The sequence below is a fragment of the Callorhinus ursinus genome, unplaced genomic scaffold (genome assembly GCF_003265705.2).
Source record: "Callorhinus ursinus isolate GAN/ISIS: 27379988/994484 unplaced genomic scaffold, GSC_fseal_2.0 scaffold1, whole genome shotgun sequence".
Taxonomy (NCBI): domain Eukaryota; kingdom Metazoa; phylum Chordata; class Mammalia; order Carnivora; family Otariidae; genus Callorhinus; species Callorhinus ursinus.
In genome coordinates, this window is record NW_027397063.1 from 101,029,885 (window position 1) to 101,049,999 (window position 20,115).

Consider the following 20,115-nt stretch of genomic DNA (forward strand, 5'->3'; position numbering starts at 1 on the left):
TTCTCATGTGTCTGCTCAATTTTGACTCTTCCTATTAAAGTTTGTCATGATGGCTGCTCAAAATCAGGAAGCTGCCAACACCAGCTCCATTTGGGATAGTTTGACCTTTTTACCACAAGAGGGCCATCTAAAACACAGAATGTCCTTTTAATATTTTCATGCTCCTACTTTGTGCTTCAAGGAAAGTTTTTATTTTTCATGTATCTTTTCACAAACTGAGAAAATATACAGACCCCAAACACTTTATTTTGGAGTACAGCAAGAAAGAGACACGGGAACCGTGTTATGATTTTAAAAGCAAAGGTTTTCTTGGATTTGTGTACATAAAATGATCACATTCAATTCTAGGTACTTTTCCCCATTATATCCATATCCCATTATTGAGCAAAGTGCTTCCTTTTAAGAAGACCGCTGTAATTCGTATCATGCTACATCTGAAAATGGGCATTATAAATGACATCTTGCACTATTTTTAAACCTCAAGCTAGCTGAAGCCTTGTATTCCATATACACAGCAATGAACTGACTTTATTCATCACCTCATTCATTTATTTAATTTAAAAAAAATTACTGAACAAATTACATAGGCCAGACACTCTGAGAGATATTAAGAATCCAAAGATGACTTAGGAAGTTACAGAGGACCCTCTTGTTTTTTCCTCATTGCGTCTGTCTTCTCGAACAGAAGAAAACAAGGCTAACCAGGAGTTTATAATTTGAAAAGTGAAAGTGATTAAGCTGTTCCCTTGAACTACTGTCCTCCACTCTAGCTGATCAGCTGCGGAGCTTTCTACACCACAAATCCCCAGTCCCTAACCAACACTTAACTGGATTAGGCTCAACAAAACATGTGTGACAAGAGAGACACACTTCACTGAGAACAAAAACTTCTCATGTATGTATACGAAATTTATGCTGAATTTATACTATCGTATGAACACAAAGGCTATCTTTGTGTTGAAGCAAATCCATGTCAATGCAGTGTCATACGACAGGAAACTCTCCATGAATGCACACTTCTGGGGTTAGTTCTCCAGTAATTCTTGCTTTCTTGAACATGCTCACAAACGAACTGGCAACAGATGAGCTGACACCCTCCCTATCTGTCAATTTATCTTACTCTTTGCCACAATGACAAGAAAGATCTGAAAGTAGCCTATTTGTGGGCTCTTTAATAACTATTAAAATCTAAGATTCCTTATTTTCCCAAAAACAATTATGCCAGTGCCTGGTGCCAGACATTTGAGCGTCATTCTCCCAAAATACAACCGGAGTGCTGGGCTTTTGACTTTTTGTTTCTCTGTCTCAACACTCTTTTCACGTTCAGTGATATAAACCGAGATTTAGATTGCATACAAATGGTCATTCTAACACACCTCATTCCTTTCTGTTTGCTTCGTGCATGTGATTCCGTGGTTGGTACAGGTTAAGGACTGGTTTATTAAACTTTTCCACTCTTTCCTCTCTTGCAAGATGTGATTCAGGAGAATTCTCAATGTATTTAAGGAATCCACTTGGAATTTGTCCCACAACCAGCCTTTTCGAAGGTTCAGAGGATTTAGTCAACTGCTTTGGCATGATCTGCATTTTTTACGGTCTTATTTTTTCCTAGTTTCAAGTTCTCCCAACATGAGAAATGGAACAGAATAAATACACTGAAATAGCTGTTCCCCCATTATTTCTGCTTTTGAAAAAATAAACAAAAAACAAAAAATCTCCTAAAAAACTTGTACTGCTGAGCAAGCTATCTGCCGGGGGGTTAGCGAAGTGCGCCACATGCCAGATGTGCATCTGCATCACTGGTACCTACCTGAATAGAGCAAATTTCCCAAGGCTTTTAAGACATATTTTTGTCTAATGATCACCAATAAAACAGGATCTATCCCTTGACTGTCGAATTTGGGTTTGGCCTGGTTTCTTTGATGAACTCAAGAAAACTTTAGACTATGCTGATCCTCAAAAAAAAAATCTCTTGGATATAGTATTATATTAGTAAATGAAATAAGTGGCTGACAAAATGTCAACAAATTTGATCGTATAATTCAAATCAGGATAAGAAATTGTATGATTTACCATACAGAGAAGTTAAAACACGACAGGTTTAAAATCCTAACAACACTGTGGTTCTTTTTTCTCTTCTCGTCCAGTCTTCTGCAGGTACACATTTTTCAAATAGTTGTAATGATGGTATAGCTTCTACTTGGTGACCTGTTTTTTGTTCAACAGTGTTCGTAAGCATTTTTTTTTTTTTACTCAATAGTGTCTGGCATGATCATTTGTGATGGCTGCATCAAATTCCATCAAATCGATGTGCATAATATAGATAACTCTTTCAGAGATCATTTAGATTATTTCTAGATGTTCTCATGTTACAAATAATATTGCAAAGAGTATGTTCACGACTATAGATATTTAAAAAAACATCTTCTAAGGTTAAATCTGCGGAAATGGCATTAGTGGGTCAACAGATACAAGTACTTTTTATAGTTTGGTAAGTGGATTAAATAATTAGATTAATTAGATTAAAATAATTCCATCTATTTAGCTAAACACAAAATGTGTTGCAATCAAGAAAATGTTGAGTCTTTTACTCTTTAAACATTAAGGCAGGATTTGCTTTGTAAATCACGTAAGTTTGACAAATTTTCATACAAAATAGTAAGAATCTGTTTTTACATTAAAACCCATCAAGTCAATAAAGATAGCCATTGAAAACATTTAAATACTAAATTCCATTTCGAGAACCATCTATGCAATAAAGTTTATAACTTTAAAAAATCAAAAGAAAAAAGTACTTAGAAAAACTTCCCAAAGAAATGTGAATTATTCTATATAAACCTTTTCTTGTTAATTAAATAGCAGTAGTAGAGTGGAAAGAAAATAGAGTTTAGCATCAGAAATTGTGGGTTCTATCTAGTTACTATACTTACCAGCTATGGAATCATGAATACTGAGTAAAATAATGGATAGATGGTTGAAAACACATAATACAAATCTGATTAAAATAAACAGTTCTGTTATTTGACCTCTAGGGTTTTTTTGGTTTTGTTTTTGTTTTTTTTTTATGAATGTGACAAGCATATTTCAAAATGGTTAGAATAATAATAGGTTTTATAAGTAGTATTAAATTCAGCAATGTTCTGCAAGGTAAGGCATTGGAATTCTCAGAACATTAATGTCAATGTTTGAACTTATTCAAAACTGGACAGTCATTTGCGTGTTTGTTAAGGAGAGAACTCTTTGAAGTAATATGTTTTGTGCTCACCATATTTAACTCAGTCATGTTTGGAGAACAACTTCTAAAAGCAGGAACAGAGAGCTTATAACAGGAACAGGCACTATTTCAATATTTTAGAAAGTCATTTTAAAGTTTCATGACAAATATTATGGAGCTTATTATAAGCTTATATATATATATATATCAATATTTAAGGGGCTTATATACTCACACACACACACACACACATCTGTGTGTGTGTGTGTGTGTGTGCATATACCTGTTGTTCAATAATAACCACCATAGACTTTATTTTCCATTAAGCTTGAGCTACATGAAACTTTAAAAAAGGAGTACTGGATAATCAATAATTTTATCAAGGTATCCAGAGCATTAGTAGTCATGAGTATACAAGCTAATGCCAAGAATTATCTGTATTTTCAACTCAAAAAGGATTATAATCTCCACAGTTTAAAATTCTGGTGGTTATGGGTAATGATCTTAGCTGACTGTATAATTAATTCCCAAGATAGGTATCTGATAATGTCATATCTAGTTTCAATCTGTTATCAAATAATGTACAAATTTGGTCCATCTAAACTTCGGACATCGATGTCAGCTACCTCAGAGGATTTCTGTTAAGATCAAATGGGAATTGTCTTAGGGGCGCCTGGGTGGCTCAGTTGGTTAGGCGGCTATCTTCAGCTCAGGGTCATGATCCCAGGATGCTGGGATCGAGTCCTGCATCGGGCTCCCTGCTCAGCAGGGAGTCTGCTTCTCCCTCTCCCTCTGCCTACTTGTGCTCTCTCTGTCAAATAAATAAATATTAAATAAATAATCTTAGAAAAATAAAATAAAATAAATGGGAATTGTCTTTGAAATCTAAAAGGCAGAACCCCTCATTGCCATTAGGCCAGAGAACACAAGCATATTTCTATAGATAATACTGCTAAGAGTTTGTCACCTTACCTCATGTAATTAAAAAAAAAAAATCTGAATGTATAGGAATGGCCAACTGAAAAAAAACCTTCCATTAAATCCACTTCCAGATCTTCATTTATTCATTCTTATGAATAAATGCATAAACCGACAGGAAAATACACACAACTTTGAAACAAGCTCATCAATATGCCAAAATGCTGAAATCTGTAGTTACTTTTATTACTCTTTCTAGATAAATGAAGATTGGGAAAGTTTAGCTTTAAGTTGAAGGAAGAAATGAGTGGAAGAACAGCAAAAATGAGTGGCCAAGCTTAGTAATTACTGTATTTTAAACAACTTACAACTCTTTCCTCTCCCAAACAAAGCTCCAACTAGCTACAGGCAATAGTAACTGACGTACTAGATATTTTAAACGGGATAGAACTAACTTTAAGGAGCCATTCTAAAGCCTTATGACAGATTTAAAAAATAAACCACATAGACCTGTGAGCATAAAACTCTTCATATTTCTTAGTAATTTTCTAAAGATATTCAAATATCATACAAGCAGTAGCTAATCACCCTCCACAAAAACACAAAATTACAATAATCCTATCAATAAGGCTCTTTCATTAAAAGCATCTGCTTTTCTAATCTTATTTTGAATCAAATGTCTTTTATATGCAATAGATCATGACAAATCCATTAAACTCCTATAAAAATCTCAAGCTAAGCATGCCTTCCACTACTACTTGAACCCTCATTTAGCTTTAAATGCTCTTTTTTTGTATGTAGTCAATCGGGACCATATTGTTTTGTGCCTGTATGAAAAAAGTCACTAGACTCTTCTGTGTCAATAAGGAAAGGAAGCAATCAGCATCCAATGGCCTAAATTAGGTACTCATGTCATGATCACGTCAGTAGAATAAAACTTTCGGCACAAGAATAATCTGTTTTGAAATAAACAAACTCCAACTGAAAAACATCAAAAGCCAAGTGGTGTGCCCACCTTTCCTGGAATATATCCTATGTTTATCTCATATAGACTGTTGATATAAAAATGATGCAGTTAACCAAATAGCAACCTAATATCTTCATCAGTATCTGAAATATACGGTCACCGGTTAGTTTTTTGTTTGATTAATGCTATTATGCAGTATAAATGACCTTAATAATTACCAGTTTACTTGAAATATTTCATTATGTGCACTGTGTTCTTAGCAACTTAACAAAATGTCAAATGTTAAGTGTATTACAGGAGGAGGCAGGTTTTTAATTGAGTCACAAATAACTGTACATAAGGTAAATGATGAGAAGTTAAGACTTAAATAGCAGGTGTTGGCATCCTGTGGAATAAGTATTTTATAGACTATTTGCATTTAGAATCACCGGGCAGATTTGTGGAAAAAGACTCCCAAGCCCCACTGAAAACCTACTGCATCAGTCTATGCAGATGAGGCTCTGCATTTTTCACAATCGTCCAGGTGATTCTAATCACATTTAAAACTTGAAAACCACTGCTCTAGGACTAGGGGCAGAACGAGATGCCATATTTTGAAGTTGGAATGCTCTAAATGTAAACATGTTCCCAAGGAGAATGTTAACAAATGTTAAAAATTCATCATGTTTTATCTTCTCTGTTGGATTACACTAAACTCTGAATAAAGGCATGTGTCTTTTTGTGATTAATTAATTAACTGGTTGACTAGCTCATTTATGCATTCATTTAACAAGTTATTGGGTATCATTTATGAGCTTGGCACTATCCTGATGTGGACCTTCTCTTGTTATGGATAAGACAGCAATTAAAAGGTTTCAAAGATATTCCTCACCATATTTTTTACTTGAAAGATGTTCACTAGTTCTCCCTTGGATATTGTTGCTCTTCAGAATAAAGTAAAGATATGACTGAAAACCTTAGTCCTTTCCAGTACCTACAGATTTTAACAATTTCTTAAAATAATCACTGAAAATAAAACTGCTGCCTGGAAATTACAAAAAGGTATCCCAAAGTCACAAAATGGAATTTTAAAAGCCTCATTTCAGTGACCAATATTTAAGAGATTTGCTCCTCTTTAGAGAATACCATAAATACTGAATTTTACAGTATAGAAAGTACACAGCTACAGTCTCCTAAAAGGTATCCAACAAACAATGGATAATAGGGATACTGATACAAAGTTTATGTGTGTGTTTTACATCTATATATTTAATAAAATGTGTAATATGTATTTGTATATTGAAATTAATGCAATATATTTAAATAGATTTATCTATTTAAATATAATATTTAAATAAAATTTTCAATAGCTTATAGCTGGCATGAAGAGCACAAAGACAACCTAAATATCCCTTAGAACGTTCTAACTGGAGGTGATCTTATGGATTATCTCGTTCAATCCCCTGATCTTATATGTATGGCATATGAAGCTCAGAAAAGATGAGAAACTTGACCCAAGGCTGCTCACCTAAATTAGCAAAATCGCTCTTCTTGGGTTCCTGTTGTTGGATTTAACATTTTTTGTAGCCTCACATCGGGTGCTGTAAATATGTGTCAGTTCTTCCAAACAGAAGAACTAGAACGCTGATAATCTATGGTATTTTGAATTTCCTTATGGTCTAACAATGTGAAGCAAAAAGAGAGAAAGAAGTGGCAAGAACAGCTGGCAGATATTGAAACTAATGTAAGCTTTTTTTTCACCTTAAAAGGAACTCAAAATTCAAACATGTACTTCAGAGTTCCACGGGGAAAAACTATAGATTTAAACCCAAATAACTAAGCATGTGGCCAATCGGCAAGTAAGTGTGCGCACTTACTGCCACATCATTTAGATCCTTGTGTGCCGTGCACTTGGCGCGAGGGGAAATAAGCGGGAGAGGGGCGTGTCTAAAATCTCAGTGCCGAGCAGAAAGCCACGCCCCTGAACCTCACGGGGCAATACGCTAACAGATTGTAACTGTGACGCTGGAGCAGATCCTCTTAGCCAGAAGAAGATAGGAAGCTGCCCTCCCACCGTCCTGCATTTAGATAAGAGGAATTCAGGTTGAGAGGAAATGAGAGTCATGTAGCAGTAGCCACTTGTGAGTCCAGCAACAGAAGAAAATACACAAGGTAGCTTCTCACAAAAAAAAAAAAAGAAAAGAAAAGAAAAGAAAAAAGAAAGAAAGAAAGAAAGAAGACAGAAACCCCAAACCAATGATAAAAGTCATCATTTTAATTAAACACTATATAAAATACAACCGATTACGGACTACCTAAAACTGTGGGAGGATTAGTTTATAAGAGTTCTGACCACACAGCTCAGCCTTTAAAAAGATTTCAATAGAGATTTTTAAGTTTCCTAAATATCATCTCCTCCTAATAACTAATTCATTAATGTTCATCCCGGATTGCCTACTGGGTTCCCTTCAATCCACAATTATGCATTAGGAACCCAGGGTATGATTCGGAAAGATCGGGGCAGGAGGAAGGTGATTCATATGTTAAGCATCCAGTAATTTTTAAATATTTACAATTTCCTAGATTTCCTCCTAATTTATCCACAAACAGCATCAGTTTACTAGTGAGCAAGTGCAACTGCACAGTGACAAACCACCCACAAGGCAAAGTGTATCTCTAGCACTCAGCGGTCCTTGGACCACAGGGGGTGTGCAACCAGGTCCCAAAGTCCTTTCTGAATTCTCCGTATGGTCCTCTCTTCATTAGCAGCTTTTTTCAAAATATTCATGAAAGGTAAGAACTAAGTCTAAACAAACAAACAACTCTAAAGAATATACAGGAGCCAGAATCTCTTGCTTACTCTCTGTACTATCACCTGTATGGGAATGAGTTATACAATGTTTAAAAATGGAGTTCTACTTCATACCCAACTGGAACAAAGATCCTTTCTATGACTCATAGAACATATGGCACATAGTTGTGCCCCAACTTTCCCCCTAAATTTATTGCCCTGTAAGATGGAGTTAATGATAATATCTTCCTCAGGAGACTGTTTTGAAGGTGAACTATGTGATGCATGTGATGGGTTGATGCCGCGTTTGGTAGATAGTAAATACCCCATAAATACCAACTATGGTTACTACCGTCAAAAAAAGTGGTGGCAGTTATAACTACGCTGAAATCTGAGATCCTCTCTGCAGTGCATGTAGTGAAACCCCATAAACAAGAAATTGGTGCTTATTAAATGAATTCCTGCTCCACTGGTAAATTATTAGTGTCAATTATGTTCACATTAACAGCCTTATTTTGCCTCTTTCTCAGTAATTAACAACACTCAAAACTTCTCAGCCCTAAGTATTGCCTCATCCTAACCAGGGAAAAGAAGAAAGAATCATTTTGTTTCTTAGTTGGACAAGAATGCCAGGCTTTAGAGCTTCACTGTACAGGGATGTTGCCATTTTTTTTCTTCATCTAGAGCTTACCAAATCCATTAATTTATAGCCATGCTGAAATTCTGAACAACCACTTCAATATAAGAATTACATCCTTCATTTCTTTCTCATGCTGCAATAGCACAGCACATATATCTGATCATCCTTGACTCTGAGACTTAGAGCATGATGCAATTTCCAATTTAAAAACTTTTTTATCAGAGCACACTTCACAAGCGAAGCTGCCTTGCTATTCCAACCAAAGTACAGTGAGGTCTGTGAGGAAACTTGCAGTAATAAATTTTAAAATGCTTGATACCTAGTCACTGAGCAAATCGTCGTGAGAACAAGTGTCAGGGGAGGAAGAGAATTTATTCTTAATAGACGTAACACCAACGATGAACATTTAGGGAACATGTTGCTGGGTGCCAGACACTGGCCTAACTCTTTGAGGAAAATGCCATTATTACGTCCACTTTAAGGATGAGGAACCTGAGACATAATGAGGTGAAGAGGCAATCTGACCCCAGGGTTCAAGTTCTTATCCACTGTCATACATAGGGATGCAGTGGCTTTTATACACATTCCATTTGTTAAACACAGCATACCTCAATTCTCGCAAAATGCTCCAAACACTAAACCAAAATCTCTGCTTCGATTTTTTTTTAACTTTTATGGCCACGGAAGAAGCAAACAAACAGCACACTTCGAAAATCAGAATGGAGTCCATAAAGAAACCAAGATCTATAAAGAACTTCTCTAACTCAAAACCCAAAAACCAAATAATCAAGTCAAAAAATGGGCAGAAGATATGAAAAGACACTTCTCTGAAGAAGATATACAAATGGCTAACAGACACATGAAAAAATGTTCATCATCATTAGCCATCAGGGAAATTCAAATCAAAACCACATTGAGATACCACCTTACACCAGTTAGAATGGCAAAAATGGACAGGGCAAGAAACAACAAATGTTGGAGAGGTTGTGGAGCAAGGGGAACCCTCTTACACTGTTGGTGGGAATGCAAGTTGGTACAGCCACTTTGGAAAACAGTGTGGAGGTGCCTCAAAAAATTAAAAATAGAGCTACCCTATGACCCAGCAAGTGCACTCCTGGGTATTTACCCCAAAGACACAGATGTAGTGAAAAGAAGGGCCATATGCACCCCAATATTCATAGCAGCAATGTCCGCAATAGCCAAACTGTGGAAAGAGCCGAGATGCCCTTCAACAGATGAATGGATAAAGATGTGGTCCATATATGCAATGGAATATTACTCGGCCATCAGAAAGGATGAATACCCAACTTTTACATCAACATGGATGGGACTGGAGGAGATTATGCTAAGTGAAACAAGTCAAGCAGAGAAAGTCAATTTTCATATGATTTCACTTATTTGTGCAACATAAGGAATAGCATGGAGGACATTAGGAGAAGGAAGGGAAAAATGAAGGGGGGAGGAATCAGAGGGAGAGACGAACCACGAGAGACTATGGACTCTGAGAAACAAACTGAGGGTTCTAGAGGGGAGGGGGGAGGGGGGATGGGTTAGCCCAGTGATGGGTATTAAAGAGGGCACATATTGAATGGAGCACTGGGTGTTATACGTGAACAATGAATCACGGAACACTACATCAAAAACTAATGATGTAATGTATGGTGATTAACATAACATAATAAAATTTAAAAAAATAATAATAAAAAAAAGAAAAAAGAAACCAACTAATCATTCCTACCTCAAGTCTGTCTGTCCGCATTAATTTCTGTGCAGCAGCTGCAGCAGCCGCAGGTACAGGGACCCCAGGATTCCCTGTAACCAGCATTGGTGCGGTCGGCAAGATCTCTGCTGGAACCAGGCTCGGGGACACAGGTCCCAGGTAGGGATTAAAGGCTGCTGATGCATTGGTGGCTAAGCTTGGTGCAACTGAAAACATTGGCTGAAAAAGAAAATAAAAAGCAAAATTTAATCTATAGGTCTTGGCCTGAATTTGATATCCCACATTATATATAGATCCTTCATCCATCCACCCATCCATAATCCATTCTTCCTTCCCTCTCCTCCCTCCTTTCATTTAATTCTGTTTCTTTACTCCCACTAGGGATAAGAATGTTTCTTAAATAAGCAGTCATCCAGTCAATGTTTTTCTAAAATATAATAGGTGATTAACCCATTAAATTTCTGCTGGGATTTTGAAACTTGGGTGTCTATAATACTTGCAATTTCTTTTTGAATAATAGATCAGTTATTCAATACAGTAACTTCTTGTGGTCACCTCATCTTCATTTTTGTCCTGATTTAATCCTAGAAACTTGTCTAAGAAATGCATTTTATAATTGCTATGTCAGATGAACTTGACAGATCTGTTTACAACTGTTAATGGGTTGCAAGTATCCTATTATCTGGAATAAATAAAGCAGAACTCCCAGTGGATAACAAAGTTTCACAGTCAATATAAACTGTGAATAAATCTCATGGGATATGTGAAAGATGATGATGACACAATTTCTTTTGAACACATAAGGTAAAGTATTTGGCATATTCACTTGTTGCATGTTTTTCTGGAGAAACTATAAATATTCCACCAGCTTATCACACACTTGTGAAATATTTAACAAAGAATTTACCTTACTAGGGAGAAACCATTCTGAATGTGAACTCTGAAACGGAAAGCTAAACAAATGCTACATTTTTCAAGGAAATACACAAGGTAGCACTGACTAAAATATCACAAGATATAATTTCTGCCAGAAATGCTTTCATGGATATAGGAGGGTGGTTTCTATTTGTGATATGATGATTTGCATATCAGGAAATATATCTGTTCTTGAGTAGAATCAAATAATTTACCTGAAAGCTACTTTAGCGATTTGGCTTTTCCAGTTTTGAAAGCATAATGTAGCACAACAATTTTCCACCTTATGGGTGGTGTATTTTTAACTTCCTGATTCAATGGGGTTTCAATTCTTGAAGTTTAATATTTTGTGTAATAATAATGTTTGTCTCCAAAACTCAGAAACTCATGGACAAAATGGATCCTGTTCTTCAAAGGACTTCTTAACAATTAATTTTCTTTACCCTACGGTAAGGAACAGAATCGCAGAAACTTTTTTAGAATGAAGGGAACGTTAGAATGTAGCTAATTCTTCCCTCTTAGAGAAATAAGAAGTTAGATGAACACTGAGTTTACACAGAATTCAAGAGCACTTTGGAATAAAGTTCTATGCAATTGAGATGTAAAAGTAATTCTTATAGCTCAAAAGAAATGTTTTTAAAAAATAAAATATGTCCTTATTTAGTCTGGCCCTGACTTGTCCTGTATTTAGAAGAGTACAATGGAATTCAAGTGTTCTTTTTCTTGGGGCTTCTCAAGTGGTTCTCAAGTATGTACGGGTGATTTTGCCTTGTAGGGCACATTTGGCAATGTCTGGAGACATTTCTGATTATCACAGCCTGGGGGTGCTGTTGCATCTAATGAGTAGAGGCCAGGGATGCTGCTAAGTGGCCTGCAACACACAGGACAGCCCCTCACACCAAAGAATTATCCAGCCCCAAATGTCAATAGTGTTTAGGTTGAAAATCCCTGTCCTAAGGGATGCACTCGTCTTTGACTTCACAAACTGTTTTAGGACAAAATCTTTGCAGCTAGTGTATCCATTCTTACTAAGGAGACCATGGAAAATAGAATATTTCATACATAATTTGATTCACTTGGGAGAAGAAACAGTAACACCGTACATTCCACTGAGATTTTCAAGTTATAATTATGCCTCCCGACATGCTGGTTTGAATGCCATGGTTAGCTACCCTGCCAGGTCAATGGCTCCTGCCTGATGAAGTGGCCTCAAGTAATACCTCTGATCCACACCCCCATCCCTGCCCAAAACACTGACAACCGGAAACTACCCGAGCGCTCCAGATATAAACAATCCATAATCGGTCAGAAACTGGGGCCCAGAGCAATCTCTGTCCATCAACAGTTACTTGAATAGCAGCTGACCTTATGCTGCCCCACTGTGTAATGGCTGCTAAGGCATTACCATAGCAAGGGTTGACCTGTACGGTGAATCCATGTTGAACTTGGACTTCTATTCATAAATATTCAGGTCGAACATATACTGTTACATTCTGTCAGATATAATATGTGCAATTCCAACCAGACCAGCACTCTAATTTTCTATATTAGGTATTTAAAAACTGTAAGAAATTTAGCATAAAAGACCGGAAGACCAGTTTAAAATATGGCGAACACAGCCAGTCTGTATCATTCCTCTTCATATCCTATTGCTATGAATTAACATGGATTTCCAGGTAGTGGATTTTTAATGTATACTCTGGAAATGTACTGAGATGTTTATGTCATTGTACATTATTTAGAAGCAGAGGTCAAATTTACAAACGTATTTGGAGGCAAGAAAATCATTCTTTTTTTTTTTTTTCCTAAGGAAAGCATTCTTATTTTAAGAAAGTAAGACCAGTGACCAATAAAATGCAGCTCTGTTAAATCTCAGTGAATAAACTTATAATCCATGATGCATATAATGCAGCAGTTGCATGTCACAGATAAAAGAATACTTCTCCTAAGTAAAAATATTGATCTCACTAACTGGCAACAATTTTCCTGCTGGATTGTTTCTACAGAGGTGTCACGTGAATTGATTTTCTGAATTAATGCAGCAGAACAAATTCAAATCCGAAAAATTTTAGGGCACTGTCCCCAAGTAAAATCTAGCAGCTTGAAAAATCTGAAACATCAACTATTCAGCAAACATTCTCTCCAATTGTTCTCTCTCCAGATAAGTGAAGCTATTTGCTAAACCAGCAGAGGATCAATAATAATAGCTCTAATACTTTGAAACTTGATTCCAAAAGCTGCTCCCAGAAAGTGCAACATTCCTTCATTTACAGGTTTTGTAAATTTGTTACATTCCTTTTTCAAAGAGCACCTTGTTGGAGGTAGGTTACCGCGTGGCCCCATCAGTGCCCTAATCGGATTAGAGAGGCGCTTGAACTTCTGCGCTGCCAAGTCTCCTTTCCGAAAGCCATCCTGCAGAGGGTTTCGGCAGAATCGCAAGGACGGACATTAATGCTATAGTATTATCAAGTGCATCCTATTTTCTCTGAGGTATCCAGAGGATAACATATAACTATGTATTTGGCATATCTGATACTGACTACATCCTTGTAATAACGATTTACAGATATCTTTGTTCCTGGAAGGCATAAGGAAGGTTGGCTTATGATTGCCTTTTGCCAGTGAACACCCTCAGCAGAGAAAAACAAATTGCAACCTTACTAATGCTGGTGCATTTATGGGCTAATCACTTCTTTGTTGTAAATTAGACATTTGATTCCATTATAGTAATCAGGCTTTATTAGAAATTAAAATGATATTCAATTTCACATGACCCTAGTTAAATGTGTGCAAACATGATTATTACTATAATTCCTTCTATTTATTGTGTGCCAGGCATTGTGCTAAGTGCTTTACCTATGTTACTATATTTAACGCACATAAGAGTAAAATGTAAACTCCATGGGCAAATAAGGCCAAAAACTCCATTGTTTCTGTTTTGAGTTGGGGGGCGGATACTGCTAAATCCCCAAGATCTAGCTTGATGCCTAGCACATAGTCAGTACTCAATAAATATACACTGAGTAAGTGAGTGAATGAAGGAACGTGTGGATGAATTACAGTCTTGTCGGGTGGGTTTTATTAGTCCCTCCCATTTTGCCGACAAGGTAAAGGGCTCACATAGATTATGTAGCCATCATCACAAAGGAGAGCATGAAAGAATTAGGATCTGGACACAGGTGTGTCTGGTTCCAGGTGATCCTGAAACCAGTGATTCTCGGGCCATTAGAATCCTCTGGAGAACTTCAACCCCTGAACGCCCTGGCCCTCCCCCCTCATCACAATCCCGTCAGTACTATTTAAAAATCTCCTGGGACATTCCCCTTCTATACATTGCGTGGTCTTCTACTATTGAAAAACAGAAACAGGTTCCGATTTCGGATTGTATGTGAGGTCTCCAAGGAGACATGTCTCCTCACAACTTTCTTCTCAACAATGCTTTTCCCTCTAAATGGAAGGTTGTTCCTGCCCAGCCCTCCTGTTTAATTCTAATCACGCTTCAAGAATCACGACTCTTTCTCTTCAAGTTTCCCCTGATCCGCCCACATCTCCAACTATGAAGAGATTTTTTTCCTACCCTCTGTTACCATAGAACTCCTCACCACTCGAATTTGGCATTGATCACCACATGTGTTTACTTAACCCTCTCTCCTCCTCAAACTAGACTGCAGGCATCCAAGTGCGTCTTCTGCACGCTTCCTTCACCCTGCATGGAGTCTGCGGCTGCCATCCACACAGCCCCTCTGCACATACTTCCTTCATGGCGGTATTAATGCATTTGCTGTGTTTCCCCAGCACACAAACTCACTAGCAAATGCATTAAATATTTTCTAGTATAGCTATGTGGACATTAAAAAAAAAGTGATTTAATGTTACTTCCTTTCCACTTGACAATGTAATCATTAATTGATCTAGGATGCTTGTTTGAAAAGTCTAATTTCTTTCAGTTTTGTTTTGCGGTTTTTTTTAATACTGAGCTTTCTAAGTTTCAGTACTGTGGTATTACCATGCTGTAATGTTGCAAATATCATAGGGGCCCTAACTTATTTTAATACATTATGTGAAACGGTGTTTGTGATTTAAAAAAAAATGGATGGAGTATATATGATAAATAGTATCTAATCAGTATTTGATACGATTTATGGAATACAATTTTTTCAGATTTTTCTAGATTTTACCTTTGTGCATGTGTGTGCGTGTTTGTAAAGGTTGAACCTGCAAGTAGTAAAAAAAATAAAGCTTTTTTGTTCCTTGACAGCACATAATCAAGGTGCAAAAAGCCATGTTTCTGGGTATACACAACCCTGTACAGGAGCGAGAGGTCCCTGTAAACAGTTATTTTGAATATTAAACAGTCAAAGGTTAATGGGCGTTCCCAACAAATTCACATTACAATCTCTTTTTTTTCCCCTAGGAGTGTAGCATATGACTCTAATAAAATAAGAAATAACTGTTTTAAAGTCTGCTTCTAGACCGACTTGTTGACTGGGCAAATCACAATGACCACCTGGCTTTATTTTTAATCTCACCTTACCACTTCAATCTAGCTTTACTGAAGTACCAAACATTTACATAAAGAAGACTCACTTCTGGCCCAGCGAGTAAAAAGGTATCAACACATATGGCCCGGTCCCTAAGATTCGGGCCTGTCTGCAAGCTGCTCGAGGAAGCGCCGGCCAGCTCCTGGACTGAAACAGGCACTAGATGGAGCATGGATGACGGCCATGGCGGCCGCATTTTACCGGAAGCGCTTTCTCACGAAGTGGCCTTATCTCAATCACTAGGTTGGGAAACCTGGAGGGTAAAAGCACTAAAAACCAATTTAAGAATTCTAGGTGTTCCTGGAAATGTGACACACGGTGACTTCAAAGCTTTCGGCACTCAGCCGCCAACAACCGTGAGGTGGGAACGCCAGGACAGCCAAGGTGAGGCGACGGGGACAGCAAGAGAGCTCCCAAGACTTTTTAGCTAAGTCCAGTAACTTTGCATTCCTTTATCCCTAGGCTACTTCAAATTCATGAAATGCACAGGAATTCAACTTGAGTTATGTACCTCAAGGCAGCGCTAGGTGTGTGTGCACCTTAAGGGGAGCTGCCCTCAGACATTACCGATGGCCAAAGCTAAGCTTTGGGAGAGCAGGGAAAAGGCACAGGAGTGGAGTGGAAGTGCAGAGCTCAGACACAGCTCCTCATAATCGTTCCTTATGCAGAGCTCTTCAAGGGCAATGACAAAAGCCTGGAATCGACGGAACTGCTGAAGACATCTTTCTGGGATGGATCAAAGAAATACACCAGATGCTTCCAAGTTGTGAGCCACAAGATACGGTCTATATTTGGTTAGGTTGCTTAGTTTTCTGGTTGGATTATCTCTGCATCAGAGAGTACATAGCAATGTAATAAATTTTTTCTTATGTAGTACTTAGAAAAAAAATCCAAATATTTAATTTTTTACATTTGGATAATCAAATACTATAGGTCTTCCATTTCTCTTCAAAGATCACATAATAAAGAGAAATACGATCTTTTTACATTTTTCTTAGGGGCTTAGAAATGATAATAGAATTAATGCCAGTTACTTAATAATTTCTTATGCAAATTTTAGGGAGTCGACACACAGGTAAACTCAATTACTTATTTTCAACCACCTATTTTATCACCTTATGAAATAGAAATAATTATGAAATTGTTAGGAACTTGCAAATAATAATATATTTGAAACTTATCACTATATGTTAATGAAGGTCAGAGATTTTAAATGAATCAACCAAGGACCCAAAGCTGGTTGGTGGCGTATCTCCAATTAGTGTTTCTACAGCCTGGATGCTAGCACCTGAACAGCTTGAGTTAAAATCCTGGCCCTACTAAGCACTAGCTATGTACCTTGGGCAAATTACTTAACCTTTCCAAACCTCTTGTGTCTTTAGGAGGGTTGCTGGAGTGGTGGGGGGTGGGAGGGATGGGGTGGCTGGGTGATAGACATTGGGGAGGGTATGTGCTATGGTGAACGCTGTGAATTGTGCAAGACTGTTGAATCACAGACCTGTACCTCTGAAACAAATAATACATTATATGTTAAAAAAAAAAAAAGATAGTAGGAAGGGAAAAATGAAGGGGGGGAAATCGGAGGGGGAGACAAACCATGAGACTAAGGACTCTGAGAAACAAACTGAGGGTTCTAGAGGGGAGGGGTGTGGGGGAATGGGTTAGCCTGGTGACAGGTATTAAAGAGGGCACGTACTGAATGGAGAACTGGGTGTTATACGCAAACAATGTATCATGAACACTACATCAAAAACTAATGATGTAATGTATGGTGATTAACATAATAAAAAAAATAAATCTCTAAAGTTGAGATAATATCATCTACTTTATAGGACGGTTGTGAGGATTTATGATACAAAAAGTAGTGAGTGCAGTAAATGCCCTTAGCGTGTTGTATCTGCCCCCCAAATGGAAGTCCTCTTTCTGCCTCTTGGCTTGGTGCATTTCATAACAACAGAATAATGTATACGAAAACAGGAAGCTCTCCTATAAACCCTTGCATTCCCCAAGTCACCTCAGTGTCATCTTCTCAAGACCTTAAATTGAGAGACTCAGTCTCTCAAAATTTCTGAAAAGATGAAAACCCAACCGAATGGCATAGCAGCTACTGCCTGTTCTCACCGGTACCCTCATCGAGCCCCAGGCTGCCCCTGCTAATAGTGTGCTAGTATATGTCCAGCCGTAGGCCCCATTCCCATTCTATGCTGTGGTCTCTAGGATGGGGCTTGTACTCTGGTTCCTGCTGCCGATTCCTTTGGAATCACAGGGCCAGGTAAACTACCACAAACCTCTGCCTGTCTTCCTTGTATCCAGGAAACTCCTTACTTCATTCTTTGACTCATCAAGTAATTTTTGATCTCGCTATATGCCAGGCACAATAGGAGAAGCTTCCAGATTTGATCAGAACTTCCCTGCTCCTTCTACCTCTTCGTGTTCCCTCAGCTACAATTTTAGGGGCCAAACTGGTTTGCCCTAAAAAAATTAAGAGGCTTCACCTACTTGACTACAAACCCTGAAACTGCTCAGATACTCCTACCACGCCTGATATTATGGATCTACTCACAGTATCACCTCCTTCGACAGAACCCCTACCTGGGCTGGATTCAAACGTGTGCTGTGTCTTTGAACACTAACATCTATACTAGCGTCCATGCTCTTTGAGTGGCAACCATGTTGTGTGTCAATCACCTGGCGGCTTCCAGCCCTGTTATAATCCCTATTTGTTGACCCAGCATTCAAGTTCCAGTAAGCAGCTGGTTATGACCGTCTCATTTATTTCTGAATCTCTGTATGATTACTCTCATCAGCAGGGCTGACTACACAAAGGATCGAAAAGTCTCAGGTGGGATCCTGAAGACAAATTTCCTGGATTAAAGCCTCAAATGTTTTAAAATTGAATAATTAAAATGACTTCTATACTTATTACAAAAATGTCACCCTGAACAGAGTATATTTTTAGACTATGATCTCAGGATGCCTTTAGTAGAAGGGTAATTCTGCATTCAAATCTAGTCATACCAGGGAAAATTAACATAAAGCCCGAATGTGCTCACAACTAATAAAAATAAATGTTTTGTCTAAGTAGAGAATTTTCCAACAAAAACACCAGGACATGTGATTTGTCTGCTGGTTTCAGAAATTGTGATTTCGTGATTTCATGCACACCACAAATCTGTTACTGTATTTTACAGACATGAGCATAAATGTTGTTTACGGTCTGTCCCAGGATTACCCCTATGATGACCCTGGAATGGCCTTGAGAGTAAAGCTCAAGGACTAAGTCAGGAGATGGGCCAAGACTTCACAGTGAGGAGCTCAATGCCACGTGACCAGCACTGGTTCTGGCAGTATAGGAATTACACCTGCTGACCTCAGAGGTGCTTCCGGTCACTGAGAGGGTAGAGCCTGACGGTTAGCAGCCTTTAAATGTTTAAGTGGAACAAAGTATCTTACATCAAGGAGAAATCTTATATCAGCCAAAGTAGTAGCCACCCCAAGGATTTATCAGATCTCTCTGAAACTGCGTGAGAGGGCCAGCTGTGAAAGACACATCTTGTCCTGTATTTTATGCTAGCGAGAATGCTTATAACTGTTTTTTTTAACCACATGGAAATCTTCATGCTATCCCAATGCAGATATAATACTAGCAAATGCCACACAAATAAATTTAAGATATCATATTTTTAACTGAGCCCCCAATAATGGAAAAAAATATATCAAGTTAAAACAGACACAGAATTATAATATTCTCTCACCTCAACTGTATAGTACTGATAATTGGTATCACTGCCGATGTGATATGGAGATCCCTCCCACCTCGAAATGCAATCCCCCCCTCTTTTTTGGAATGATTGGTGCATTAAGTTCTAAGAGAGAATAATAATTACATTGAGTTCAGGTGTTAAAATGTATTAGGAAAAAAATTAGTTAGCACACATGCTACAGTCAGCATATCAGAAAAATATGGGTCTTCACATTCCCACAACCCCATAATAGTGCATATAAGTTACTGACATAAATTACTGACAGATATATTCTGATCATTACAAATTTTAACATGCATTTAAATATGTAATTACTATATCACAATTAACATCAGAATAACCTTTTGTAATCTAAAATTACTTATGATAGTAATCTTACATTTTTATGAATAAATGTGACTAAAGGTTATTAAAGTCATTTATCATATACACTCCCCCAAACTCCAAATAAATAAATAAATATATGTGCTCAGAATCAAAAGTTATTCACATACACTGCTCAGTAAACATTAAGTCTCTATGACCACCTACAGTTTAAAGTATTTAGCTCTTTGCTTAAAAGCCCTGGGAGTTTCTGCCTCTCCTGATTAGTTCTCTTTTAATGCATGATATTGACTCACCACTGTCAGAATTTTGCTAGCATTTCTAACTGCAAAATAATTTCAC

At 37.5% G+C, this 20,115-nt stretch overlaps 1 protein-coding gene across 21 annotated transcripts in view; it reads right to left on the bottom strand.

Annotated features, from left to right (window-relative positions):
* The window catches only part of MBNL1 (muscleblind like splicing regulator 1), a 205,738-nt gene that overhangs the window by 21,866 nt on the left and 163,757 nt on the right, over positions 1 to 20,115 (bottom strand). For 17 of the 21 annotated variants that reach the window (XM_025880314.2, XM_025880186.2, XM_025880291.2 and 14 more), the window contains 2 exons: positions 19,441 to 19,551; positions 10,248 to 10,448 (listed from right to left, as the gene is read on the bottom strand). In XM_025880314.2, the coding sequence (XP_025736099.1) occupies positions 10,248 to 10,448; positions 19,441 to 19,551 (312 nt within the window). The remainder of the gene's footprint in view (positions 1 to 10,247; positions 10,449 to 19,440; positions 19,552 to 20,115) is intronic. The other 4 variants (XM_073898460.1, XM_073898456.1, XM_073898496.1 and 1 more) reach the window with 1 other exon arrangement.